General features: G+C 46.4%; 1 protein-coding gene across 2 annotated transcripts in view; it reads left to right on the forward strand.

The window, feature by feature from the left end:
• LOC132590489 (fibrillin-2-like) overlaps positions 1-26124 on the forward strand; it is a 314238-nt gene that overhangs the window by 140528 nt on the left and 147586 nt on the right. For both annotated transcript variants that reach the window (XR_009556697.1, XM_060263396.1), the window contains exons 13-14: positions 214-339; positions 10260-10385. Coding sequence is in view for 1 of the 2 variants with exons in the window: in XM_060263396.1 (XP_060119379.1) it covers positions 214-339; positions 10260-10385 (252 nt within the window). In the remaining variant the exon portion in view is untranslated. The remainder of the gene's footprint in view (positions 1-213; positions 340-10259; positions 10386-26124) is intronic.

Here is a 26124-nt window from a genome sequence, read left to right on the forward strand (position 1 = left end):
TGAAGGTTGGGGAAACAAGACATAGATAGGGTGCTTGGTGGATGGGAGAAAAATAAGGAAGCAGGAAAGAGGAGAGGCTATAGAAGCTGCTGAGTCAAAGGAAAGAGGGAATAGCATAGGGTAGGAAAATGAGATTCCCCTGCAAGTCCTCATGAGTCCCCTGTTTGTTCAAATTACAATAACCTGCATTAATAAGTTTAATTATTGTTACAGATATTAATGAGTGTGCTTTAGATCCTGATATTTGCTCCAATGGAATTTGTGAGAACCTTCGTGGCAGCTATCGTTGTAATTGTAACAGTGGGTATGAATCAGATGTTTCAGGAAGAAGTTGCATTGGTAAGTTCTTCAAACTGTGTTCATACAGAAACCAGTGACAATTATTTATCTGGCAGCAGCCTGTGACTTTGAATATATGGAAATGAATTGACTTTTGCTGTGATATGACCACAGATTGCTACTAATTTATTACTGAATTTTCATGTTTTTCATCATTACAATAACATATGCAGCTGGTCTTTCCTTAATGAACACATATTTCCATTTGTTTCAGGAATGAGTTGGATCTAACAGTCCATATTAGTTTCTGATTTTGCTTTATATTGTTGTGTTATTATGCTGCAAGTCTACTGATATGTTGGGTATTTATTGAAGGATTAATTTGTATAAAACCATGTAGATATATTAATATAATGCCAACATAAATTATTTTTAAATACCACTTGATATCTGGATAAGCTGTTATCAAATTACTATTTTATTGATTGCTCTTGACACCTAAGCTTTCAGTGCAAGTTTGTGGGTTTTTGTTTTTTTTTAAAAAAACCTCATCATTTTTACTAGGGTAAAACCAGGGCTTAATAGTGGTAAAGCTGTCATACATTCCTTAAGATTCCTGAAAACACAACATATAGAATGTGGGGGTTTCTTCTTATTTACTTCAGAAATATTGCAGTTATGCTTTATGAAGGTTAAAGCATTAAAGATGAAATGATAATTTTAGTTAGCAGTAATTTAAATAAACCCTTTATATGCAGGTGTCCTCTGTTCTCCGGTGGTCTGGACAGTGGGTCGGTCCGACTACTGGGTATAGGCTCCTCCTCCTCGTCACAGGGTCGGGTGCTCCAATCGATCCGGAGGGGGAGTGGCCTATACCACCCAGGACTCGCCAGTTCTTCTCCCGGCCCTGCACGAGGCAGGACGGTTTTTCTCCAGGCGCTTGCTGAGAAGCGCAGAAGATCCGGATTACTGAAACAAAACAGACCGGAAGCGTTGGGATCGGTCCCAACAACACCGGTGGCGGCAGTCTGCAGGGTCTACTCACGAGTAGACCTTGAGCGAACGGCAGACGCCCGCAGCGCTTCGTTCCCTCGCAGTCGCGATTGGAACCAAGCCGGAAGGAAAGAGAGGCGGCAAGCGCAGAGGCAGCGCGGTAAGCCGCCCTACAGCAACAGGGCTGCGCGCGAGTCCACGGGGCTTCAGATGGGTCCCCAGGCTGCCCGCGTTGTCTCTCCTTCGGACTGCCTAGTCGTATAGGCTTGGCAAAGGAGTGAGAGAGAGAGGCCTCTGAGGGGGTTTGTTCCTGACTGGAAGGCAAGATACCAAAAGGCCCAAAAGAGGGCGCAACGGAGACATTCTGTCTTCCATTCTGAGCCTTTTCCCGCTTCTTTTTTAGTTGCTTTTGCCTTTCCTTCCCTTATAGGGACGTGAGAAGCTACAAAATGGCGGCTAGCTCTCACAGCAACTCACACAGCGAATGTGATCTACCTCTTCTGTCTGGGGCTCTGACTCCTCAACAGGAGGCTCAGAATCTTGACCTCACAGGAGAGGATGCCAAGTCAAATTTCGTCCTTTGGCTTAAGAAAGAGCTGCTAAAAGAGTTGGGACAGGACCTTCGTCAGCAGCTGGACTCCCCTGCTTCCCTACAACCAAAAAAGAAGGATGGAGGGAAAAGGGGCAGAGATACTAGTCCCAGTGACACTATGGAAGGACGCTCTAAGATCAAGCCTCCTTTGGGTTTGGATTCCCCCCTCTTGAGCTCAGCTGAGGAATCAGAAAACTCTGAGCAGTCAGATAAGGAGGAGGGTGAACTGTCAGACAAGGAGGAGCAGACTGACACTGTTCAATCTAGGCTCTTTCCTTCTGAATACTATTCAAAATTGCTTCCCAAAGTACTGAGGACCCTCAACTTTGTACCCACTCCTAAAGAAAATGAGGAGTTGGATCCTGATCTCCCCACAGGTTCAGGGGAGATGATGCCAAAATTGAGCAGTGCTCAGACAGGGGTTCCTTTGCCTGCGGCCTTTTTTGCCTTAGTCAAAGCGGAATGGGAACGTCCGACTAAGCCTAAAGCAAACCAACAGGTTCTCTCCAAACTTTATTCGCTTATTCCACAGGCTACTAAGAGATTAAAGTTACCAACAGTGGATGACCCTGTAACTAGCCTGATTTCCAATTCGGTCCTTCCTATGGACGCAGATGGTTTACCCAGGGATCCATGCGATAGGAGGGTTGAGCAGGCCTTACGCAAAGAGTTTGAAGCGACATCTTGGGCCATCAAGGCAGCCACTACGTCTTCATTGTTTGCCAGAGCAATGTGCACGTGGTCTAATAACTTGGCAGCAGCAGAAAGTGGAGCTCCTAAGGAGTTCAAGGACGAGTTAAAAAAGATTGCTTTATCCGCTGCCTTCGTGGCAGATAGTTCATTAGACACCATGCAACTGGCGGCCAGGGCCATGGCATGTGGGGTAGCTGCCAGACGCAACATTTGGTTGCGTAAATGGGAGGTAGACACTGCAGCCCAAGCCAGGGTGGCAGCGGTGCCTTTTAAAGGAGCCTTGTTGTTCGGGGAGGGTCTAGATAGATACCTCATTGAGAACAAGGATAAAAAGAAGGTTTTACCTTCCAAGAGTAAAGAGTCGAAACAGAGGAAGTCCTTTCCTTCCTTTCGAGATTCGAAGAAACCATCCAGACCAGGTTCCTTTCGTCCCTTCAGAGGCAAGTGGCAGCAGAAGGGGCGTGATCCCAAACCATACTGCTCTGGGAAGGCAGATCAGGGTTCCAAAAATCCCTCCAAGAAAGGAGGATCCCAGTGACTATGCCTCTCACCAGCCGACAAACAAAATAGGGGGTCGTCCTTCCCTTTTCACAGACATTTGGAATCAGTCAATTCAGGACAAGTGGGTTCTAGAAGTAGTGGAACAAGGTTACGCCTTGGAATTCCACTCTCTTCCCCCCAACCATTTTTGAGGGGTTCCCCGGAAAAAAGATTTATCTGCTCTCAGAGCAATGTTGTCGGCCATTCAGCACTTGGTGAATATAGAGGCAGTGGAGGCCGTCCCGGTACTTCAACAGGGTTTGGGAGTCTATTTGGTGATATTTTTAGTTCCCAAAAAGAACGGGGAGTTCAGAACCATTCTGGATCTGAAATGGCTCAGCAAGTTCATCCTGACAAAATATTTCAAGATGGAGACACTACGGTCAGTATTGCTAGCCATTCAGCCTCAGGATTTTCTGGCTTCCTTGGATCTGTCAGAGGCCTACTTGCATGTTCCCATTCGGGAATCACACAGAAGTTTTCTACGTTTCTCCTACGGGGGGAAGCATTTTCAATATCGAGCCCTGCCGTTTGGTCTGAAGTCTGCGCCCCGGGTATTCACAAAAATTCTGGTGACCCTGGTGGCGGAGCTGAGATTGCGGGGTGTGGCCCTATTTCCTTCCCTGGACGACATTCTGGTGAAGGCAGGGTCCCACCAGCAATGCCTGGAGGGCATGCAGCAGACAGTGACCATGTTGCGCTCTCACGGCTTCGTGGTGAACCTAGAGAAGAGCAATCTGCTTCCCTCTCAGATACTAGTGCATCTGGGAGTGGAAATAAATACAAAGGTGGACAGAGTCTTCTTAACCCCAGAGAGACGGGAGAAGTTTTGCCTCCTTCTGCAAGGGGTGTTACAGCAACCGAAGGTGCCAGTCATGAAGTTAGCACAAGTCTTAGGGATGATGGTATCCTTTCAGGATCTACTGTCTTGGGCCAGATTCCACACTCATCCCCTACAATTTTTTCTGCGGCCTTTTCAGGAGATTATAAGGAACAAAATTCCCAAACTGGTGACACTACCGTTAGAGGTGACGTCCCAGTTACAGTGGTGGTTGAACCCGGGTCTTTTCAGTCCAGGTTACCCGCTTCGCGAACCTCGGAGGGTTTGCATGACTACAGATGCCAGTTTATGGGGTTGGGGGGCTCACTCACAGGATCAAATGATCCAGGGTCAGTGGGAGCCTCACGAGATGAAGCGCAGTATCAACTTCCTGGAACTCAGGGCGATCCGGTTAGGGTTGCAGGCAGTTCTGAGGGGTCACCATGTCCTGGTGAAAACGGACAACTCAACCGCCAAAGCATATGTAAATCGACAGGGAGGAACCAGGGTGAAATCACTTCATGCCGAGGCGAAGGTTCTCTTCGAGTGGGCCGAAGTCAATCTCCTGTCAATCAAAGCGGTGCATGTTCCAGGGAAGGACAATCTGCTAGCGGATTGGCTCAGCAGACGCTGGCTGGACCAAACAGAGTGGATGTTACACAGGGACACCTTCCGTCTAATAGTGGACAGGTACGGACCTGTGTCGGTGGACTTGTTTGCCACAGCAGAAAATTGCCAAGTGGACAGGTTCTTTGCCAAGGTCAGAGACACAAGGGCAGAAGGAACCGATGCCCTCAGCGCTGCAGGGCCGACGGGACTAGTGTAGGCCTTCCCGCCCCTTCCTCTATTACCCAGGGTGTTACAGAGGGTGGTGGAACTAAAGGCGGAGATGGTGTTGGTGGCTCCCTTCTGGCCGAGACGGTCATGGTTCCAGGAGCTCCTGAGGTTGTCTATTCAGCCTCCTTGGCGGCTGCCAGGGAGGGACGACCTTCTGACACAGGGCAGCATGTCTCATCCTCAACCAGACATGTTGCAATTGACAGTTTGGAAGTTGAGCGGTTACAGCTCAAGGAACTAGGTTGTAGCACCAGAGTGGTGGACACTATGTTAGCATCGCATAAGTGTTCCACTGATAGGATATACAATACCACCTGGAAGGTTTTTGCTTCGTGGTCTACCTTACGGGGGTGGGATCCGATGACGGTGAAGGTAAATGGTATTCTAGGTTTTCTTCAGGAAGGGGCAGACAAGGGGCTTTCTACCAGCACGCTACGGCGTCAGGTGACGGCCATATCGTCTATACAGGGGGTGCGGGGACGTAAGTCCTTGTCAGCGCATCCGCACATTAAACGGTTCCTGAAGGGTGTTGCTCTCCTTAAGCCCCCACAGGTACATAGATTCCCCTCGTGGAAGTTGAATATAGTACTAACTGCGTTGTGTGGGCGTCCCTTCGAACCTATGGCTTCCTGTGGACTGAAGGAACTGACTCTAAAAACAATTTTTCTAGTGGGTATCACTACAGCACGGAGAGTGTCTGAGTTAAGGGCCCTGTCGGTCGACTAGGAGCTTTGTGTTTTCCATAATGAAAGGGTGGTGCTGAGGCCAGACCCATCTTTCATTCCTAAAGTTAATTCTGTCTTTCATAGGTCCCAGGAGTTGGTTCTTCCAAATTTTTGTCCCAACCCCCAGTCTCCCAAGGAAAGGGAGCTGCACTGTTTAGACGTTAGGAGGGCACTTAGTTTTTACATTGCTCGCACAAAAGACTGGAGGAAGTCTGATACATTGTTTGTTTCATTTAGCAAGTAGTTGCAGGGAGGACAGGTCTCCACTTCCTCCCTTAGCAGGTGGCTACGGGAGTGTATTGTTCTGGCTTACAAGGCCCAAGGTCAAACCCCTCCAGATGGGATCACGCCCCATTCTCTAAGGGGTGCTGCAACATCAGCTGTGTACCGGTCCTTTCCGTCCTTAGAAGCTGTGTGTAAGGCAGCGACTTGGAAATCGGTACATACCTTTACCAGGCACTATAAAGTGGATAAATGGGCTTCAGCGGAGGCGGCCTTTGGGAGGCGTGTGCTGCAGCATGCACTCTAAACAGGGAAGCCGGTCCCGCCCGGGGATGTTCAGCTTTGTTACGTCCCAGTAGTCGGACCGACCCACTGTCCAGACCACCGGAGAACGGAAGATTGGTATCACTTACCGTGAAGCTTCCTTCTCGGTGGACTGGCAGTGGGTCGGTCCGGCCCGCCCGTTAAAGGTTGAGCGGCTTCCTGAGTTTTGGAGATGGATCCTGGAGCAATGGTGCTTTCCCTGTGGGGAGGATGTTACCTTTGCTTTGCTTAACAGTGACTTTCTTTCAATCTGCCATTTGTATGGTGTGTTGAACTGTAATAAACTAATCTTCTCATTTATTCGTCTCTGTACGTGAATGGGGAGGTGGTGAAAATTTTTATTATTAGGGGGATGCGGCTTGGATACAACTGGCGAGTCCTGGGTGGTATAGGCCACTCCCCCTCCGGATCGATTGGAGCACCCGACCCTGTGACGAGGAGGAGGAGCCTATACCCAGTAGTCGGACCGACCCACTGCCAGTCCACCGAGAAGGAAGCTTCACGGTAAGTGATACCAATCTTCCGTTTATTGACATAATATTTCACACATGTTAGAGTTTTAGAAGAAAAGCAGCACTAAATAAAAGTGTTATGTTTGAATAAATTCTCTTGCATAAGTGGAAGCTAGGCTTCCCAATCCCGAGGTCCCAGAGGGGGATCCCCCGGTTTTACAGGCTTCCCCCCTCCCCCAGCCAGCTGGCCGGCAGGGGAAGCCCCGCCCCCAGAGCCATCATGCACCTCCATGAACGATTCCCATAGGGAATGATGGGGAATTGATCTGTGGGTATCGGGGGCTCTGGGGGGGCTGTTTTTTGAGATAGAAGCACCAAATTTTCAGTATAGCATCTAGTGCCTCTCCCCAAAATACCTCCCAAGTTTCAAAAAGATTGGAGCAGGGGGTCCAATTCTATGAGCCCCAAAAGAAGGTGCCCCTATCCTTCATTATTTCCTATGGAAGGAAGGCATTTTAAAATTTGTGCAGTCCCTTTAAATGTGATGGCCAGAACTCCCTTGAAGTTCAATTGTGCTTGTCACACCCTTGCTCTCGGCTCTGCCCCCAATGTCTCCTGGCTCCGCCCCAAAGACTCCTGGCTCCACCCCCAAAGTCCCCAGATATTTCTTAAATTGGACTTGGCAACCCTAGTGGAAGCATGATGACTTCTTTTGAACCCAAGTATTGCAGCTTGACATAAAGTCCTTGCGCAAGCATTTGTGGAACAGTGTTCATGGTTATTCTTCTTGTGCTCATGTTCTTTATTTCCAACTGTATTTACTCTGAGTAAGCATTCAAAAGGTACATTGGTCTTGTCAGCCACCAGCGAGCCTGCAGCAAACGTGGACTATTGCACCCTTCTTAAATCTTCGTTCGCGAAGCCAAGCCGAGAGAGAGAGAATGTTGTCAAGTTATACATATTTATTTTCCAAACAGATTTATGCATTTTGTTTTATTAACATGCAAAATTGATAGCAGTGCCCAGGGCTTTTTTTGTAGAAAAAGCCCAGCAGGAACTCATTTTCATATTAGGCAACACCCCTGATGCCAGATGAGCCGAAACTATATTCCTGTGTGTTCCTGCTAAAAAAAAGCCCTGGTAGTGCCTATGTGTATATATAAAACTGCTGTACAATCATGAGCTTGTACGCAGCAGTAAATTTGAAATGGTTCATTTAGGGCTCAGGCATTTAGGTGTCTTTGCAACTAGGAGCCAGCTCAAAATTTTAGGGGCTAGCACGGCTTTTAAAAAAAACCCATCAGGAACTCATTTGCATATTGGGCCACACCCCTGCCGCCAAGCCAGCTGGAACTGTGTTCCTGTGCGTTCCTGCAAAAAAAAAGAAAGAAAGAAACAACCTGGGGGCCAGGCTCATCATAACAGATATAATATTTTCAGAAGTGTGCGTGTACATGGAAGCTTATACTCAGAATTAAACTATGTTGGTATTAAAGGTGCCACTGGACTCAAACTTCATTCTATTGCTTCGGACCAACATGGCTACCCACCTGAAAATATTTTCAGTGTCATGTGAGTTGGCTCAAGGTCTCTGGAGAGGTGGCTTACATAGTTTCTGGAATCTACCTCATTATTTACTTTTACAAGACAAAAAATCACACACTGCTTTTTGGCTGCCTACATGTAAAACAGTAAAAAAATTAAATATCTACAAATATTTTTAAAAATATAGCTCCAAAGCAAGTGAGAAATTGTAAAAAAGTAAAATTCACATTATTTTTATTAATCTAATAAACCACACTTGTTTTATCATATATGCATCCCAGATAACAGAAGCAGTTTTATTTATAATCAGACCATTCACATTTGCTGCAAAACAGATCAAAAGATAAAGGTAAGTAAAGGAGTAAGTGGCAGGGAAGGCATTCATAAGGCAGCATGTATGGAGTCTTGGCTGCCTGCTTTCTGAGCTGGAAATTTATTTCCATCATTTATAGTCCACCTTTCTCAATTGGACACAGAGTGAGTCAATACTGTTAACAGAATGGGTATTCAATAAACAATACAATAGGGATGAGTATTGTAGAAACAATCAGAAATCTAAAAACAGAACTGAAGCTAAGCATAAATCTTAACACGACAAATTATACAAAAATTACAAAATGGCCTTATGTATGTGGCTAGAATGCAGATTGTGGGCCCTTCAAAGGCTGATCCTCTGCCTAGCATGGGAAGGGAGAATGGTGGGTGGCTGGAGCCAGCTAGTGGTTTCTTACTCAGCCTCCTAGTTAGAAAATCGGTGGGAAAGAAACCGGGAGTGGAGTAGAAACATACCGTCTTCCATCTAAACTGGGAAGCACAATGAGGAGTGATAAGGCAGGGATGGCAATTCCAATGGAGTTTCAGGTGTTTTAGCATGTGGGAGCCAGCTCCAGGTCTGAGACCTGGAGAGAACTTTCTAGTTGAATAAAAAATTATCATAGTGCCCAGGAGCCCTCGATTTGTCTAGGCCTGGCTTGGCTTCTAATCCTAGTCTTCCTTTCATTATTTGAAACTGAATCCTACAAAGACAGAGGTTCTCTACCTGGGTCGGGGCGGTCCGGGGGGAGAGATCCAGCTGCCGGCTCTTGACGGGGGTACCATTGATACTGGCCCCTAAGGTCAAGAGTTTAGGTGTGCTTCTTGAGTCCTCCCTTACAATGGAGGCCCAGGTAGCAGCCACTGTTAGATCTGCTTTTTTTTTCATCTTCGGCAAGCGCGGCAGCTGGCCCCTTTCCTGGAGCGCAACCACCTAGCGATGGTAATCCATGCTACGGTCACCTCAAGAATAGATCACTGTAATGCTCTCTACATGGGGCTACCCTCAATGCTAACCCGGAGACTACAGCTAGTGCAGAATGCTGTGGCATGGCTGTTAATGGGGCTGCCACGATGGGAGCACATTTAGCCAGTGCTGAGAGAGCTGCACTGGTTGCCTGTTGTGTTCCGAGTTCGCTTCAAGGTGTTGGTATTAACCTTTAAAGCCCTTTATGGTCAGGGACCAGTCTATCTACAGGACCGCCTTTCCCCATATACCCCCAGAGAGCACTGCGATCAGGGACAAAAAATCTGTTGTCCGCACCTGGACCAAAAGAAGCCAGGTTGTGTGTAACGAGATCTAGGGCTTTTTCGGTGGCAGCACCAGAACCTTGGAACACTCTTCCAGAAGCCATAAGGGCCCTGCGGGATTTGTCTGTGTTTCTCAGGGCCTGTAAGACCGAATTGTTTAAACAGGCTTTTGCTGTTTGATTGAAAAAGGGCTGCCACTGGACATCTTATAGAATGCTGGTGATCACAGTTGAGAATTCAATACCGCTTATATTGTACCGAAGCAGCACCATAGAATGGTTTTAAAACTGAAATAAGTAAATTATGGTTTTATATGTTTTATTGGACTGATTATATTGTATAATGTTGTGAGCCGCCCTGAGTCTGCTTGCGGAGAGGGCGGAATATAAATTGAATGTAATAAATAAATAAATAAATATATTAGCAAATAAAAAAGAAGACAGTTGATGACTAGAAAATGCCATTATGGCCCATTTCTATGTAGTGGGTTTATAGATAAATCAAAACTTGGTAAGAACTGCGGTAATTCAAATCAGCCTGATTAAAAGACCTTAAAATTATCCTTTCTGAAACTATAATTGAAGAGTGAGGAGCTGTGCATGTGTTTGGGTCAGTATGATGGCGTACTTGCCCATTAGGGGAGCACTAATGAGTACATCTCACTTCTTCTTTAGACATTGATGAATGTTCTGTGAACAGATTACTTTGCGACAATGGCCTGTGTCGAAATACACCTGGAAGCTACAGCTGCACATGTCCAAAGGGTTATATTTTTAGCAGTGAGACTGACACATGTGAAGGTAAGCATTCTTCTGTCCTTGGCTACTATAAACAGGTCCAACACTGAGGATTTATAATTGGATACATGTGAAGGACCACACACTGGCAGAGGGCTCACCTTCTACAGTCAGTGCCTGCCAGTGTCCAGAAGGGACCTAACTAGGCTTCCCAAATCCCCCGCCTGGGCAGGGGCTCCCCAATTTGGAGCCTCCTCCCCCCGCTCCCAAAAATCCGGAAAGTGGGGGGGAGGGGGGGAATGGCAGCCCTTCCCACCCGGCCATGATCCCAGCAGCTTCTCCTTGCCCTTACCTTCCCACCCAGCCTCGATCGCAGCAGCCTTTCTTCCATTTTCCCAGGCTGCTTCCGCCCCCCCAGTCAGCTGGCTGGCGGGGGGGGAGAGAGGAAGCCCCGCCCAGCCTGCAAAGGACCATGTGCCTTTGCATCACCAGAGGCTTGACTTGAAGGGCTTCAGTGGTGTGTCTGTTGCTGTGAAGAAGCTGGCAGCAACTGGTGAGTAGAGAGGCCAATCCCCTGCTTCAGACTCGCCAGAAACAGGGGGGGGGGGCGGGGAGAGGGAAACGTCTTCATTATTCCCTATGTGGAGATCGATTCTCATAGGGTATAATGGGGAATTGTTCTGGAGGTTTCGGGGGCTCTGGGGGAGCTGTTTTTTGAGGTAGAGGCACCAAATTTTCAATATAGTATCTAGTGCTTCTCCCCAAAGTACCCCCCAAGTTTCAAAATGATTGGACCAGGGGGTCCAATTCTATGAGCCCCAAAAGAAGGTGCCCCTATCCTTCATTATTTCCTATGGAAGGAAGACATTTAAAAAGGTGCTGTCCCTTTAAATGTGATGGCCAGAACTCTCTTGGAGTTCAATTATGCTTGTCACACCCTTGTTCCTGGCTCCGCCCCAAATGTCTCCTGGCTCCACCCCCAAAGTCTCCTGGCTCCACCCCCAAAGTCCCCAGATATTTCTTGAATTGGACTTGGCAACCCTAGACCCGACAACCCTAGTTCTAGGTTGATCTCCTGTTTCCCAGTGGAAAAATAATCAATGCAGGAAACAGAACACAAGAGAACTGCAGTTTTCTAGTTGGGCACAGGCGTCTGTAGCATTGTATGGATTTATTTATTTTTTGTTACCCCTTTAGGCCTGTTAGGCAGTGGGCTAAAAGCAGTGCAAGGAAAGTCTCTTCCCTGCCTCCCCCATTCTCCCCACAGCCCCATTTTCCCCGCTGCCACTCTTCCCTGTCTCCTCTGCTCTCCTCGTGGCCCCGTTTTCGCTGCTGTCACTCTCCCTGGGCTCTTCCCTGCCTCTCCTGCTCTCCCCACGGCCCCATTTTTGCCGCTGCCACTCTCCCCAGGCTCTTCCCTGTCTCCCCCGCGGCCCCATTTTCCCCGCTGCTGCTCTCCCTGGGCTCTTCCCTGCCTCCCCTGCTCTCCCTGCGGCCCCATTTTCCCCACTGCAGCTCTCCTTGGGCTCTTTCCTGCCTCCCCCACTCTCCCCACGGCCCCATTTTCCCCACTGCAGCTCTCCTTGGGCTCTTTCCTGCCTCCCCCGCTCTCCCCGCGGCCCCATTTTCCCCGCTGCCGCTCTCCCCAGGGTCTCTCCTGCCTCCCCCGCTCTCCTCGCGGCCCCATTTTCCCCACTGCCACTCTCCCCAGGCTCTTCCCTGCCTCCCCCATTCTCCCCGTGGCCCCATTTCCCCTGCTGCTGCTCTCCCTGGGCTCTTCCCTGCCTCCCAGCTTTCCTCGTGGCCCCATTTTCACTGTTGCCATTCTCCCCAGGCTCTTCCCTGCCTCCCCCGCTCTCCCCGCAGCCCCATTTTTGCTGCTGCCGCTCTCCCCAGGCTCTTCCCTGCCTCCCCTGCTCTCCCCGCGGCCCCATTTTTGCTGCTGCCGCTCCCCCCAGGCTCTTCCCACCTTCAAGAGCATGAGAGCAAGCGAGCTGGGGCTGGGCAACTGGCCGCTGGAAAAAACAGCCAAGCCTCCATGGCCCCCCCCAAAAAAAAAATTTATGCCCTGGCCCCACCACCCAGAAATTTCTGGCAACAGGGCTGAGCCTGTAGCAAAAGCAGCCCTCAGCTCCTTCCAGGAGTTAAAGTGTTGGCTGGCCTGGCGCTGCCAGATGCAGAAGAGGGGCTGAGGAGCTGCTGAAGGGCAGGCAAGCTGACAGAGCTGGTTTGCCTGGCTGGCTTTCTCATGTTTTTTTGCTGCAGGCAATTTGGATTTCTGCTGGGGGGGGAAGTGTCCTGTGCCCGCTGCTCACCACTCAACCAGAGCCCAGATGAAGTTTTGCAACGGCTTCCCTTTCCTCCCAGCCTGACTCAGCTGAAAGTGCCTTGCAAGCCCAGCAAGCGCAGAAGCAGTTTTCTCTCGCTCCAGAGATGGGTTTCCCTGGGGCTGGGCCGGCAGATGGGGAGGATGCAGGGCAGGCAGACAAAGAAGGAAACAACGGGGAGGTTTCAGGTGAAGAGGGAAGCGGACAAACAGCAAAGCAACAACGAGGGAAGTGACGGGGAGTGAGGGGCAGGCAGACGAAGGGGGAGGCTATGGGGAGGAGGCAAAACAGGCAAGCTGAGGGGAAGGGGCTGATAGAGAAAGAGGCAAACTAGCCGCCAGGGGAAACTGGGGTGGGGTAAAGCTGGCCCCGGGGCCCCTAAAGGCATGGGGGCCCATAGGCGAGTGCCTCCTTTGCCTAATTGTTAATCTGGCCCTGATGTTATCTGTAGTGCTGTTGTAAGCTGTAGGGCAGGGGTGTCAAACATGCAGCCCATGGAGCAAACCTGCTCACAGAGGGCTTCAATCAGGCCCATGGGTCTCTCTTCTCCCCCCTGCCCCCTACTGTCCTCACCCTGTGAAGCTCCGAAGGCTGTGACGAAGTTCCCAGCTCCCTCTGCCTTCTCTTTGCAGAGGGCAGAGGCTAAAGCTGAAAGCAAAGCTACAAAGAAAATTTGGAATGGATTTCCCACTCTGGCTTCTGGGCAGAGCAGATATGAACACAAAATCCACTCCAGGTTTTCTTTGCAACTTTGTCTATGGGTGTTTTCCCACAGAGCTTACCACGGAGCAACGTCCCTCTTCACTGCGCAGTGTCTGCGCGGATTTCCCACCAACTGCTCCGCAGAACCAGGAAGAGCCGCGACTTTTGCGTCGCTAACATAAACTGGTTTTTAGTGGTTTACATTTGCGACGCAAAAGGCCCGGCACTTCCTGGTTCTGCGGAGCAGTTGGTGGGAAATCCGCGCAGACGCTGCAGGGTGAAGAGGGACGTCGCTCCGTGGTAAGCTCTGTGAGAAAACGCCCTATGTGTTTCAATGGAGAGGAACTTCCCAGTATTCCTATGGCCAGCTAAAGCTTCCTGGAATTGTGTCATTGCAAATGCCTGGAGCCAGCTTTGTCTATTCTCCGTAGAGTAAAAACTAGTGCCTAGTGAGTACTCTAACTTGGTAACCCACAGCCAAAGGGGGATATGACACTGGAGAGCCATTGCTAACCTGAGTAGATTGTGGGGGAGGGGGGGAGAGAATCTTGCAATGCCTTGCCATTTCATGTTTTCCCAGGCTGAGAGCATTTTATTTTTTAAAGTTTCTGCTGTGATCTTTGTGCTTCTTCTTGATGTTTTAGTTTAAAAATTGCATTGCAAAATCCCACTATCCCTCCTTTATTTTAAACAAAATATCGCAAGACTTTTAAGCAAGTTTGTATTTTAAGTTAAAAATTAATATATTTAATTGTGTTGGCCTGTGTCCTCTATAAAGTCTATATCTCTGCTATCTGGCATAACATTTTAGGAAATGTAATGACTCAGCCCCACAAAGTCCAATTTATGTCAGATCCGGCCCTCCTAACAAATGAGTTTGACACCCCTGCATTGGGCATTTTGTGTTTTATTTATTCATTTTTAAATTTTCTTCCTTCCTGTTGAAATTGTTTCTGGATTTCAATGGCTTCTCTGTAATCTAACATAGTAACTGGATGTGTTGTCCAGCATTACAGTGTATTACAATAAGATACTGTGCCCTGTTTGAGTTAGGCTATGTAAAGCCACTGCTCATTTTTCAGGTTGGCCAAGTCTGCAGTGTCTTTCATGTTCTTATATTCTTGTCTGGATGCTACTTTGTGTGGTCCTGATTTAAACTTGTCCACAGCTGCAGGGTATGCGGTATACTCCTGCAGAAGTGAGGGGTCTCTTCTGTCTTTTGCTGATCGTAGCATCTGATGTATTTTTCTGGTGGATCTGAACACTGTTTGTAGGTTTGTACCTGCTGAAGTGAGGGTCCTGGGACCACAGCTACCTACCACAGCGGTAACCTCCCTTATATTTGTCACAAGATGGTTTCCATACATGCAGTAGACACGATTGCTCACACTGACGACAAATTAAGTACCAATGAGGAACAGAAGATCCTATCCATGCAGCAGTCAGAAAGAACTGGGGGGATCCACGTGCCTGTTTCAGAGGGCATGCACGGTGGAGGTGCCAGTTTCCAGGTGTTCTGGCTCCGATGTCAGATTGGAAAATTTATGAAGAAACATTCCAAGACACTGAGAGAACTCCAGTTTTCTGGGTTACACCTCTGAGGATGTCAGTCACAGTTGCTGGTGAAATGTCAGGTCTCACAATGCCAAGACCATGGCCACACAGCCTGGAAAATCTACAACAACCAAAAGATTCTGGGGGCATTCAAAATCTCAATTGGAACTTGGGCATGATCTTTGTAGTCTCTGTGCTTGACACTGATGGTATATAGTGCGCCTGCGGCGATCCCAATCGGTACTTCTAAATCCTAGGAAAGAGGATTTTTGTGCCCTTCCCAGTTGGCATGCACAGCACCTCCACCGTGCATGCCCACTGAAACAGGCACATGGATCCCCCCAGTTCTTTCTGACCGCTGCATGGATAGAATCTTCCGTTCCTCATCAGTACTTACTTTGTCGTCAGTTTTCAACTGCTTCTTCGCATTTTTCCTCTTCATTCTCGACCTGCAAAACAAATGGACTTCGCAGTGTGTGAGTTTTTCTCTACCCCCCTTCCCCCACGGGAAGGGGACCCCCACCCTTTCCCTTGGGAATTGAGGACCCTGCACTGAGCAGCGTATGGAAAGACTTTGTGGGTGTTTTAAACACTGCAAGAGGTGTGGAAGTAAACTTCTTCCACCCGACAGCCACAACCTTTACTTGCTCTGCCTCAGGGAGGGTCACTGGACAGAGATCTGCACACATTGTGCTAATTTCTCTATACAGACCCGGAAAAATCGTGCTGCCAGACTCCGCACAGCTCTTTTAGAATAGGCGCTCATCGCTCCAAATACACAGTCCCAGACCAACTTGGGTCATGCATTGACATCAACAGCATCCATTTCGACTCCCATCACTCCAGCTTGATCTGATGCCGACTGGTCAGTGCTGAAACGCCCGACCCCAGCATCTGATTTGAATACTTCCACTCCTGCTAAGAAATGCAGGGAGGGTAAAGAGCACAGGGGGGACAAAGAGAAAAAACATAAAAACTCTCTTAAAACTCCTCGAGAACACCTGGAACAACCATCTACTCCTCTACGGGTAGCGGAGCAGGGCAAGGTCCCACTGCTGAAACTACTTGCCTTGCTGATTTGCCATTCACCTCTACAAAAACTGACCCAAGACACAGCCTCGGATTTCAAGATTGATCTGACCTAGCAGACTTCTCACTCCCTGTCATTGAACATCGAGCTTGACTAAATCCCTCTGACTTGACTAAATCCACTAGATCACGGGGATGCCTCTCCACCTCCTCTGCCTCGACAGCCCACACCGATTGAGAACTCCATACAAAGCTCCTGGATGATCGTGGTTTACCCTCGATAACTTGGGATCAGAGACAATGGCAATATCTCTATGGAGCTTACCCAATGCCATCCTTCCTTCTATGGTTCCACCACCCTCCGCTGGACTGGGACACCCACTTGGTGGCATCTTGCCACTCATGTCATTGCGTCACCCATCGCATCCAAGACCCTCCAGCACCAAAGCACCCAGTGGGGAAACCAGTCGGTTCAACTCCGAAGCGCACCCTTCCTCCACCTTGACTATCGAGACCAAAGACTCCTGATCTTCCACATCACCTTTCAGAACAGGACACCTCATCTCGTTCCGAAGCCGACTCCGACCAGCTGGACCATTAGGATTCTGATGCGGAACCCTCTCCCCCTCAACAGCTTGGGGGAGATTCTCCCATATCTCCCTCGGAAGACCTCAGGACCTATGGAGATTTTGTTAAGCGGATGGCACACTCACTGTTGCTACCCATCACACCACAGACACAGCCTTCGACATAGTACAGAGAGATGCATCCACACTGGTGGTATTACCCATGACCTCTGTCCTCCAAGCAGCAAAAACCCCATGGCCCAAGCCAGCTTCCACCCCAATCACCACCTGCCATACAGATCACATGTACAAAACCCAGGAGACAGATGTGGGATTCCTTTTCAACCACCCAAGATCTAATTCAGTCATGGTATCTTCTTCGTTGAAGAGTAAATGCACACACTCCACCCCTCCTGACAGGGAAAGGAAGAAACTTGACTCCATAGGTTGCAAAGTATACTCAGCTGGAGCTTTGTGGATTAAAACAACTAACCACGAGACATGCATGGCCTGCTATCAGTATGCCTTCTGGCAGAAAATGACTGATATTCTATCATCTCTATCTGATGACAAAGCACTGGAAATCAAGTGCCTCCAAAAGGAGGAGGGGCATGCTGGTAGGGAAACACCAGGTGAATGTAGCGAAACATTTACTGGATGTATTTGCCAAAACACTGACCCTGGCCATGATGCTCCACTGCCATGCATGGCTATGCATCAGCCTTACCCCAGGACAGTCTATTCAGCTCTACTACAGACACATCCTCTAGGACCTGGATAAAAGCATCAAGACATCTAGGAACCTGGGAGTCTCAACTTCTTCCCGACCCAAACAGAAGTCTTGATCCAAGAATTGGCCAAAGAAATCATTCTCCAAATCCTCCGCAGAGCAAACCTGGTCTCAATGCTCTCAACAGAGCCACTCTAGACCCTCCTATGGGAACAAACATAAGTTCTCCTCTCAGCAACAACAATCCAAGACCAAAGGGAGCAAACATCCAAGCAGGGACTTTGACTCCCCCTAGACAATCCTATCATCAATCCATCCCACCCGCCTCCACCCCTACTTACCTACATGGAGAAGGATAACTTCCAACAAGTGGGTCCTGTCCATTATAGAGCAGGGCTACAGGATCGAGTTCTTTGAAATTTCTCCACCCTCATGTCAACCCCTTCATCTGACATTCTCCTGCAGGAAGTAAACAATCTTCTTGCAATGCCATCAAACACGTTTACCCAACCCCCTACCTTTCTAGGTTCTATTCCCGATATTTTACCATTCCCAAGAAGGATGGGGGTCTCCAACCCATCCTAAATCTCAAAGACCTCAACCAGTTCATAGTTTACAAAAAATTCTGTATGACATTGCTGGAACACATCCATCCCCTCCTGTGGGAGGATGCCTGGATGGCAACACTGGACCTGAGGGATGCATACTTACACCTGACAATCCATCCACAGTCTCACCCGTACCTTCAATTTGTCATAGGGAACCTCCATTTTCAGTACAAGGCACTTCCATTTGGCATCTCAACCACTCCCCGCATTTTCACAAAAACTATAGTGGTCATTGCAGCATACCTTTTTCTGAAAGGTATCCTAATTTTCCCATACATAGACAATTGGCTGGTGGTGGCATCCTCAGCTGCCATTCTGCAACACAACTTAGCCATCATAATGTCTCTTCTCAATGACTTGGGGCTCCAGGTCAATATCCATTAGTCTCATCTCATTCCATCTACTCGAGTGCAATTCATTGGGGCGATTCTAGATTCCCACGTGTGCAGAGTATTTCTCCCCCACGATAGGGTACACACTCTGATTGCATTCATCACCACTATCCGCAGCCAGGGCGATGTCTCGGCACTACAGATACAATGCTTGCTGGGCCTCATGGCAGCAACCACAGTGGTGCTTCTCCATGCCTGCCTTCGCATGAGGCTGCTGCAGCTGTGGTTCATATGGACCTTCAAACCCACCCGACATCTTCAGTCTCGATGGTTGATTCTACCCCCGGATATGCTGAATTCCCTCACTTGGTGGAAGCAAGAACACAACCTCACAAGAGGAGCACTGTTTCAACTTCCTGCTCCCTCACTATGGATGCCTCCGTCTGGGGCTGGGTAGCCCATCTCAGCAACCTCTGCGTAGGAACCCCTTGGGAACCTCATCTATTGAACCACCATATCAAGTGCCTAGCGATCAAGTATGCTCTTTGCTCCTTCACAGCCTTCTCAGTGGTCAGGTGGTGTCCTTCCTGATGGACAACACCACAGTACTCTATTATATGAACAAATAGGGGGCACAGTCTCACGAAGCCTCTTCCAACTATCTCTCAATATATGGGAGGACTGCCTCCACTGGGATACACACCCGGTAACCACTCACCTTCCAGGTATCCAGAACACCACAGCGGATGCTCTGAGCAGGGGGAACTCCTGTTTCCATGAGTGGGAAATCAACTGGAAGTACCTCAAGCCCCTTTTTAAGAGGTGGGGTCACCCGGACATAGATGTTTTCTCTGTCAGAGACAACAAGAAATGTCAGAGGTTCTGCTTCAGAGGGGGATACAACCCAGCTTCACTGGTAGATGACCTACTCTACCCATTGCACAGAAAGCACCTATTCTTGTTTCCCTCCATGCCACTCTTGACCAGAGTCACAGCCAAGATACAGGTACAGAAACCTGCCAGAATTCTGATCACCCTTTGCTGGCCAAGGCAACCTTGGTTTCCGTCCCTCCTCCAACTGTCCAGCCAAATGTTCCACTGCTTCCCACTGAACCTGACCTTCTGTTGGTGCACAGAGGGCGCCTTCTCCACCACAACGTATCACATTTGAAGCTCATGGCGCAGCAGTTGAGGTGACAACCATTCAGAACCGAATAGAGCATGTTATGCTAAATAGCAGATGACCTTCCACTAGGAAGTCCTATACGCTCAAGTGGAATGCCTTTAGCCAATACTAGGACTCTGCACATAGTTCCCTTAAGGGGTCACCGTTAATTATTGTGTTCAGTTTTCTCCTTTCCCTATTTGACAAGGGACTGGCCTTCTCATCACTTCGAGTGTACCTTGCTGTTATCTCAGCATTACATGAACCTGTAGAAGGGTTTTCAATTTTTGCTCACCCATCTACCAAGGGATTTTTGAAGGGTCTTGCTCACCTTTCTCTCACGAGCAGATGTCCAGCCACTTCATGGGACTTACCACTGGTGCTCAACCCCTTAACTCTCAGTCCCTTAGAGCCTATGGCCACATGCTTCCTTCAGCTGCTGGCCTGGATGACGGCAGTCCTGGTGACGATTACCTCATCCTGGAGAGTAGGAAAACTCAGAGCCCTCCACTGTGACCCACCCCACGTCTCCTTCACTCCAGATGGAGTCTGCCTATTTCCAGACTTGGATTTCCTATCCATGGTAATCTCAGACTTCTACTTATAAAATCTCAGACTTCCACTTATAAAAAGAGAGAAAGTAAAATTATTAATAAAACTGTGGCTGATGGAAGAGAGATGGTAGATCAAGAAGGAATAAAGAGAGAATTTTTTAAATATTATGCTAAACTATTTAAAGGTGTTAAAGTAAAGAAGGAAAAGATGGAAGCGTATTTGCAGAAGATTAAAATAGCTCGCCTCTGTCCTTGGTGTTGTGCAACGCCAGGTCCATAAACAATAAGACCACAGTCCTGCAGGATTTTTTTAATTAGGCAGGACATGGATCTGGCTTGCGTGACGGAGACCTGGGTGCAAGATGCGGAGATGGTAGCTCTCTCCCAAATAGCTTCATCTGGGTTCTCTGTTCTTCACCAAACACAGACTAGTAGGCGGGGGGGGTGGCCTTCATATGAGAGGCTTGCTCCTTTTGGGCGCTCCTGCCTCCAAAGATCATGGGCATAGAGTGTTCCAGATTGATGTGGGATGTTGGGGAGAGTTTGGCAATCTGGCTGGTGTACTGTCTGCCTAATGCACCAGGCAGTGTCTTACCATCCCTGATGGAGGCTGTAGCAGGCTGGGCACTGGAGCACCCTCGACTTATTGTACTGGGTGACTTCAATTTCCATGCTGAGGACACAGCCTCCACTCGGGCGACGGACCTAGTGTCTTCTGTGGCAGCACTCGGACTCTCCCAATATGTAACAATGTCCACGCATCAAGCCAGACACACGTTAGACCTGATATTTGCGGTGGGAGCTGTACTGGTTCAGATTTCTGCTAATGCAGTGCCATGGTCTGACCACTATGCCCTAAACGCCTGTGTGGATTCTTCAACTCTACCCTGTTTAGGCGATGAGCAAGTTTTGGCTTGCCTACAAAGCCAGATGGATGCTATGTGGTTTCAAATGGATTTGTGGGATCCCTGGCCCTCTGGTGACTTGTTGCATGAGCTGGCAGAAATCTGGAATGGCCAGCTCTCTGCAGCCATTGACGAGATCTCTCCACGATGCTCTCTTCATTCCTGTTCACAATCCATGTAGTGGTATAGCCCGGAGCAGCGATCGATGAAATGGCGATTAAGACGACTAGAGAGACAGTGGCGATGTACTCACCATTGCAGGCTATTATCAACAGATCCCTGTTAGAAGGGATCTTTCCAACACCTCTTAAAGAGGCTGTGGTTCGTCCCCTCTTGAAAATACCATCTGCAGACCCAGCCGTATTGGCAAACTATCGGCCAGTGTCGAACTTTCCCTTTCTGGGTAAGGTCATAGAGCAGATAGTGGTGATTCAGCTACAGGGATTCCTGGATAATACTTCCACACTGGATCCATTCCAGTCCAGCTTTCGGCCAGGTCATGGGACAGAGACAGTTCTGGTCGCCCTCATAGATGACCTCATGCGACATCTGGATTGGGGTGGCTCTGCAATGCTGTCAGCCACATTTGACACAGTTGACCATCAGCTACTATCTAGCCGCCTCGCCAACGTGAGGATCCAGGGGTCTGCCTTGCAATGGATGGCCTCTTTTCTCCAAGGTCAGGGATAAAGGGTGGTGAAAGGGGAAGAATCACCCCGAAGACATCCACTTATATGTGGTATGCCACAGGGTGCAGTTTTGTCCCTGATGTGCCCCTTGCTCATATTGTCAGGAGGTATGGGCTGGGATGTCACCAATATGCAGATGACACCCAGCTCAATCTATTGATGAGTGGCCAGTCTGGCTGAACCCCAGATAATCTAGACCTGGCTTTTTAAGCTGTAGCATCTTGGCTAAACATTTCACACTGTATGGAAATACAGGAAAATCTATGCTGCTTTATGTACCACCTAAAATCCACAGGAATTTCAACATAAGAATAACCTTGCTAGAAGAGCCAACAAGTTATCCAATCCAACATCCATATCTAAACTGGGCATGGAGGCAACAGTCTTCCTATCATTTGCCCTATCATCAACAGCTTTGTTTTTAATGTAATATCAACAGCTTTTTAAAAAAATAGAGATAGAGGTTTTATGGGCACAAACCCACAAATGAATCCCAGTTCAAGCACAACCATGCTGGTTTGTGATTTCCTAACTGGAGGTTCAGGAAAGTGTGCCTTCCACAAATTCTCCATGGAGGCTCGGTTTGTGTGGGCTCCGAAGGCATTTAAATGCTTTCGGAACCCAACCCAAAGTGAATTCCAAAAGGAATTTAAATGCCCTCAGAGCCCCCCACTGGCCCCGTGGCCTGACCTGAGTGAAGTCTAAAGGCATTTAAATGCCTTCAGAGTCCACCTCTGAGTTGGGCTGGCCTGACTGAACTTCAAGAATTAGCTCTGAAGGCCTTTATAGGCCTTCGGAGCTCACTCTGGGAGTACACTCAGGATGGGCTGAACTCCCAAATCAGATAAACCACAAACTGGTTTGTCCAATGGAGGTTTATTGAGGTTTATGGTTTGAGGTTCATGAAAATGACGATCCTCCAACAAACCTTTGTAAATTAACTAAATTTTGAGTAAAGTTGTAGTTACTCTCTGTTATGTCTCCTGAATCATTCTCATTATACCATTGTGCGATAGGGAGAAAGTGTTTTCTCTGATTACTTTCTGCATACCACGAATAATTTGATAAACCCCTATTTTGTGATCTCCTAATTAATTACTGTCTTGATCATTCTGGTTCTTTTTTCTACAATGTCCTCAGAGCACTGAAATCCTTCCTGAGCCATATATTTACACAGTTTTCCAACTATTGGTACTCCATAGACTTATATAAAGGTATTATGATACTGATCTTAAAAATTACTTTTTAAAGTAATCCCTTGCATGCAATTTGGTGCCTTTCCTCTGATTCACAATGATGTAGTATTTTACCTTATGACCAAGTATCTTTTCAGGTCACATCAGAATACATATGAAATTAGGCTTCTTTTACCCAAAGTCTCTTCACTTTTAGCATATGCAATACAGCAACACAGTGATAACAGTTTACCACATAGATCCAAGTGGGCAGCTGTGTTGGTCTGAAGCAATAGAACAAAGCAGTAGACAAATTGCATCTTTAAGACCAACTAAGTTTTATTCAGAATGTAAGCTTTTGTATGCTCTAAGGAAATTTCATCAGACAAAATTGGATGGCAAGCAGCAGCTCTTAATATAAATGGGCAGTGAGTTAGTATGTAGAATCATGGGAATGTTTTTAGCAAATTAAAAGAATCACAAATTGGGGTCTGTGTTTGTTAGTTAATGTTGTTGAAAAAACAATGGAGGGTGATAAAAAGCAGATTGATGTCATAGGTCAGGTGTGAAGTGCCATAAATCTAGGTAACATTCTGGCTTTGTTAGTTTGGGGTTTAAATATAGGGCATAGTTACACAAGAGGCTGTAACATCATTATAGTTTGCCATTAGAAAAGAAAAGGAATACATTTGTTTCAAATAATTTTATTAGTAACATATGGTAATAAATTTCAATTTCTTACATCATTAATAATTACTTTTTTATCTATCCCATATATTACTTTCTACCCACCCCTCCCCCCGTTACTTGACCCCCACCGGTGTTATATACTTAAAATCTTAATATTAAAGGTACCCTTAATTAATAAGAACCAAAATTAATATCCTCCTCTCTCGTATACTTAGTCATTATCACAAATCGTCCAATATCCTTTTATTTTCCACTCTTTTTCTACGTATCTTCTGAACTTTTTCCACTCCATCTTAAATACTTCTAAATCATAGTCTCTTAAGGTTCTTGTTAACTTGTCCATTTCACTCCATGTCATAACTTTTACAATCCAATCCCATTTCTCTGGTATTTTTTCTTGCTTCCACAACTGCGCATACAATGTCCTAGCAGCTGAGAGCAAGTACCAGATTAAAGTTCTATCTTCTTTTGGAAATTTTTCCATTTGTAATCCCAACAGAAAAGTCTCTGCAACTTTGTTAAATTCGTATCCCAAGATCTTAGAAATCTCTTGTTGAATCATCTGCCAATACTTTTTCGCTCTTTCACAAGTCCACCACATGTGGTAGAAAGAACCTTCATATTTTTTACATTTCCAACATCTATCTGGCATCTTATTGTTCATCTTTGCCAACTTTTTAGGAGTCATATACCATCTGAACATCATCTTAAAACAATTTTCTTTAATACTCTGACATGTTGAGAGTTTCATAGAGTTCTTCCACAAATATTCCCATGTGTCCATCTGTATTTCTTTATTTACATTAATCGCCCACTTAATCATTTGAGATTTCACTACTTCATCATCCGTAGACCATTTAAAAGTAATTTATAGATTTTCTAAATTAATTTTTCATTATCTCCAAGCAGAACTTTTTCCATTTCTGTTTGTTCTCATCTTATTCCTTCAGTTTTAACATCGCTTTCCACCAAACTTTTTATTTGTTGCATTTGAAACCAATCATATTTATTATTCAACTCTTCAGCAGTTTTCAATTCTATTTTACCGCTTTGTATTTTTAGTAATTGATTATATGACATCCCTTTATCCTCTCCTGTCTCAGCTGTTATTCTTATTACTTCTGCTGCACTATCCATAGTGGTTTTCTCTCATTGCCATATTTCTTGTACTTCATCCAAATATTTAGTAGATTATTTCTTATAGAATGGTGAGGAAAAAAAATCCAACTTTTTATTTCCATAGTATATATAAGCGTGCCAGCCGAATTTATTTCCATGATCTTCCAACGTTAAAAGTTTTTTATTGAACAGCATCACCCAATCTTTTATCCACACTAGAAAAACTGCTTCATGATATAATCTTAAATCTGGTAGTTGAAATCCTCCTCTTTCTTTAGCATCTGTTAAAACTTTCATTTTAATCCTTGGTTTTTTCCCGGCCCATACAAATTCTGAAATCTTTGCCATTTATTAAATTGTTTACTGTCTTTCACAATTGGAATATTTTGAAACAAATACATTATTCTCAGCAAAATGAATAATGCAACTTCCTTCTCTGGATGTCTTTCATAGTATTCTACAATATTTACAACAGTTCTAATATTGTCTCTTATTTGCCTTTTAGGGAGAAAACCCACTTGGTCTTACTTGGTCTTGTTTAAGCCGTTCTGCTAAGATTCTTCTGTATATCTTATAATCATTGTTTAATAATGAGATTGGTCTATAGTTCTTTACATTAGTGACATCTCTATCTTCCTTTGGAATCAACAAAATTACTGCTTCCTTCCATGTATTTGGTATTTTTCCATTTATTCTTATCACATTTATTAATTTTTGAAGTTTCGGTATTCTTCTTTAAAAGTTTTTTTTAAAAATGCCCCTGTATAAATCGATGGTGCGGTCTCATTTGGAGTACTGTGTGCAGTTCTGGTCGCCACACCTCAAAAAGGATATTATAGCATTGGAGAAAGTCCAGAAAAGGGCAACTAGAATGATTAAAGGGCTGGAGCACTTTCCCTATGAAGAAAGGTTGAAACGCTTGGGACTCTTTAGCTTGGAGAAACATCGACTGCGGGGTGAGATGATAGAGGTTTACAAGATAATGCATGGTATGGAGAAAGTAGAGAAAGAAGTATTTTTCTCCTTTTCTCACAATACAAGAACTCGTGGGCATTCGATGAAATTGCTGAGCAGAAAGGTTAAAACGGATAAAAGGAAGTACTTCTTCACCCAAAGGGTGATTAACATGTGGAATTCACTGCCACAGGAGGTGGTGGCGGCCACAAGTATAGCCACCTTCAAGAGGAGGTTAGATAAAAATATGGAGCACAGGTCCATCAGTGGCTATTAGCCACAGTGTGTTTGTATATATAAAAAATTTTTTGCCACTGTGTGACACAAAGTGTTGGACTGGATGGGCCGTTGGCCTGATCCAACATGGCTTCTCTTATGTTCTTATTGCCGTAAATCCATCTGGTCCAGGTGCCTTTCCAATTTTCATTGCATTAATCGCTACTTCTATTTCTATTTTTTCAATTGGGTCATTCAAAACTTTTTCCATATAATCAGTTAAGGGTGCTATTTTAATCTTCTGCAAATACGCTTCCATCTTTTCCTTCTTTACTTTAACATCTTTAAATAGTTTAGCATAATATTTAAAAAATTCTCTCTTTATTCCTTCTTGATCTACCATCTCTCTTCCATCAGCCACAATTTTATTAATAATTTTACTTTTTTTTCAATTGCCAGGCCAAATATTTTCCAGGTTTATTCGCTC

Source organism: Heteronotia binoei, unplaced genomic scaffold (assembly GCF_032191835.1).
Source record: "Heteronotia binoei isolate CCM8104 ecotype False Entrance Well unplaced genomic scaffold, APGP_CSIRO_Hbin_v1 ptg000047l___fragment_1, whole genome shotgun sequence".
NCBI lineage: Eukaryota > Metazoa > Chordata > Lepidosauria > Squamata > Gekkonidae > Heteronotia > Heteronotia binoei.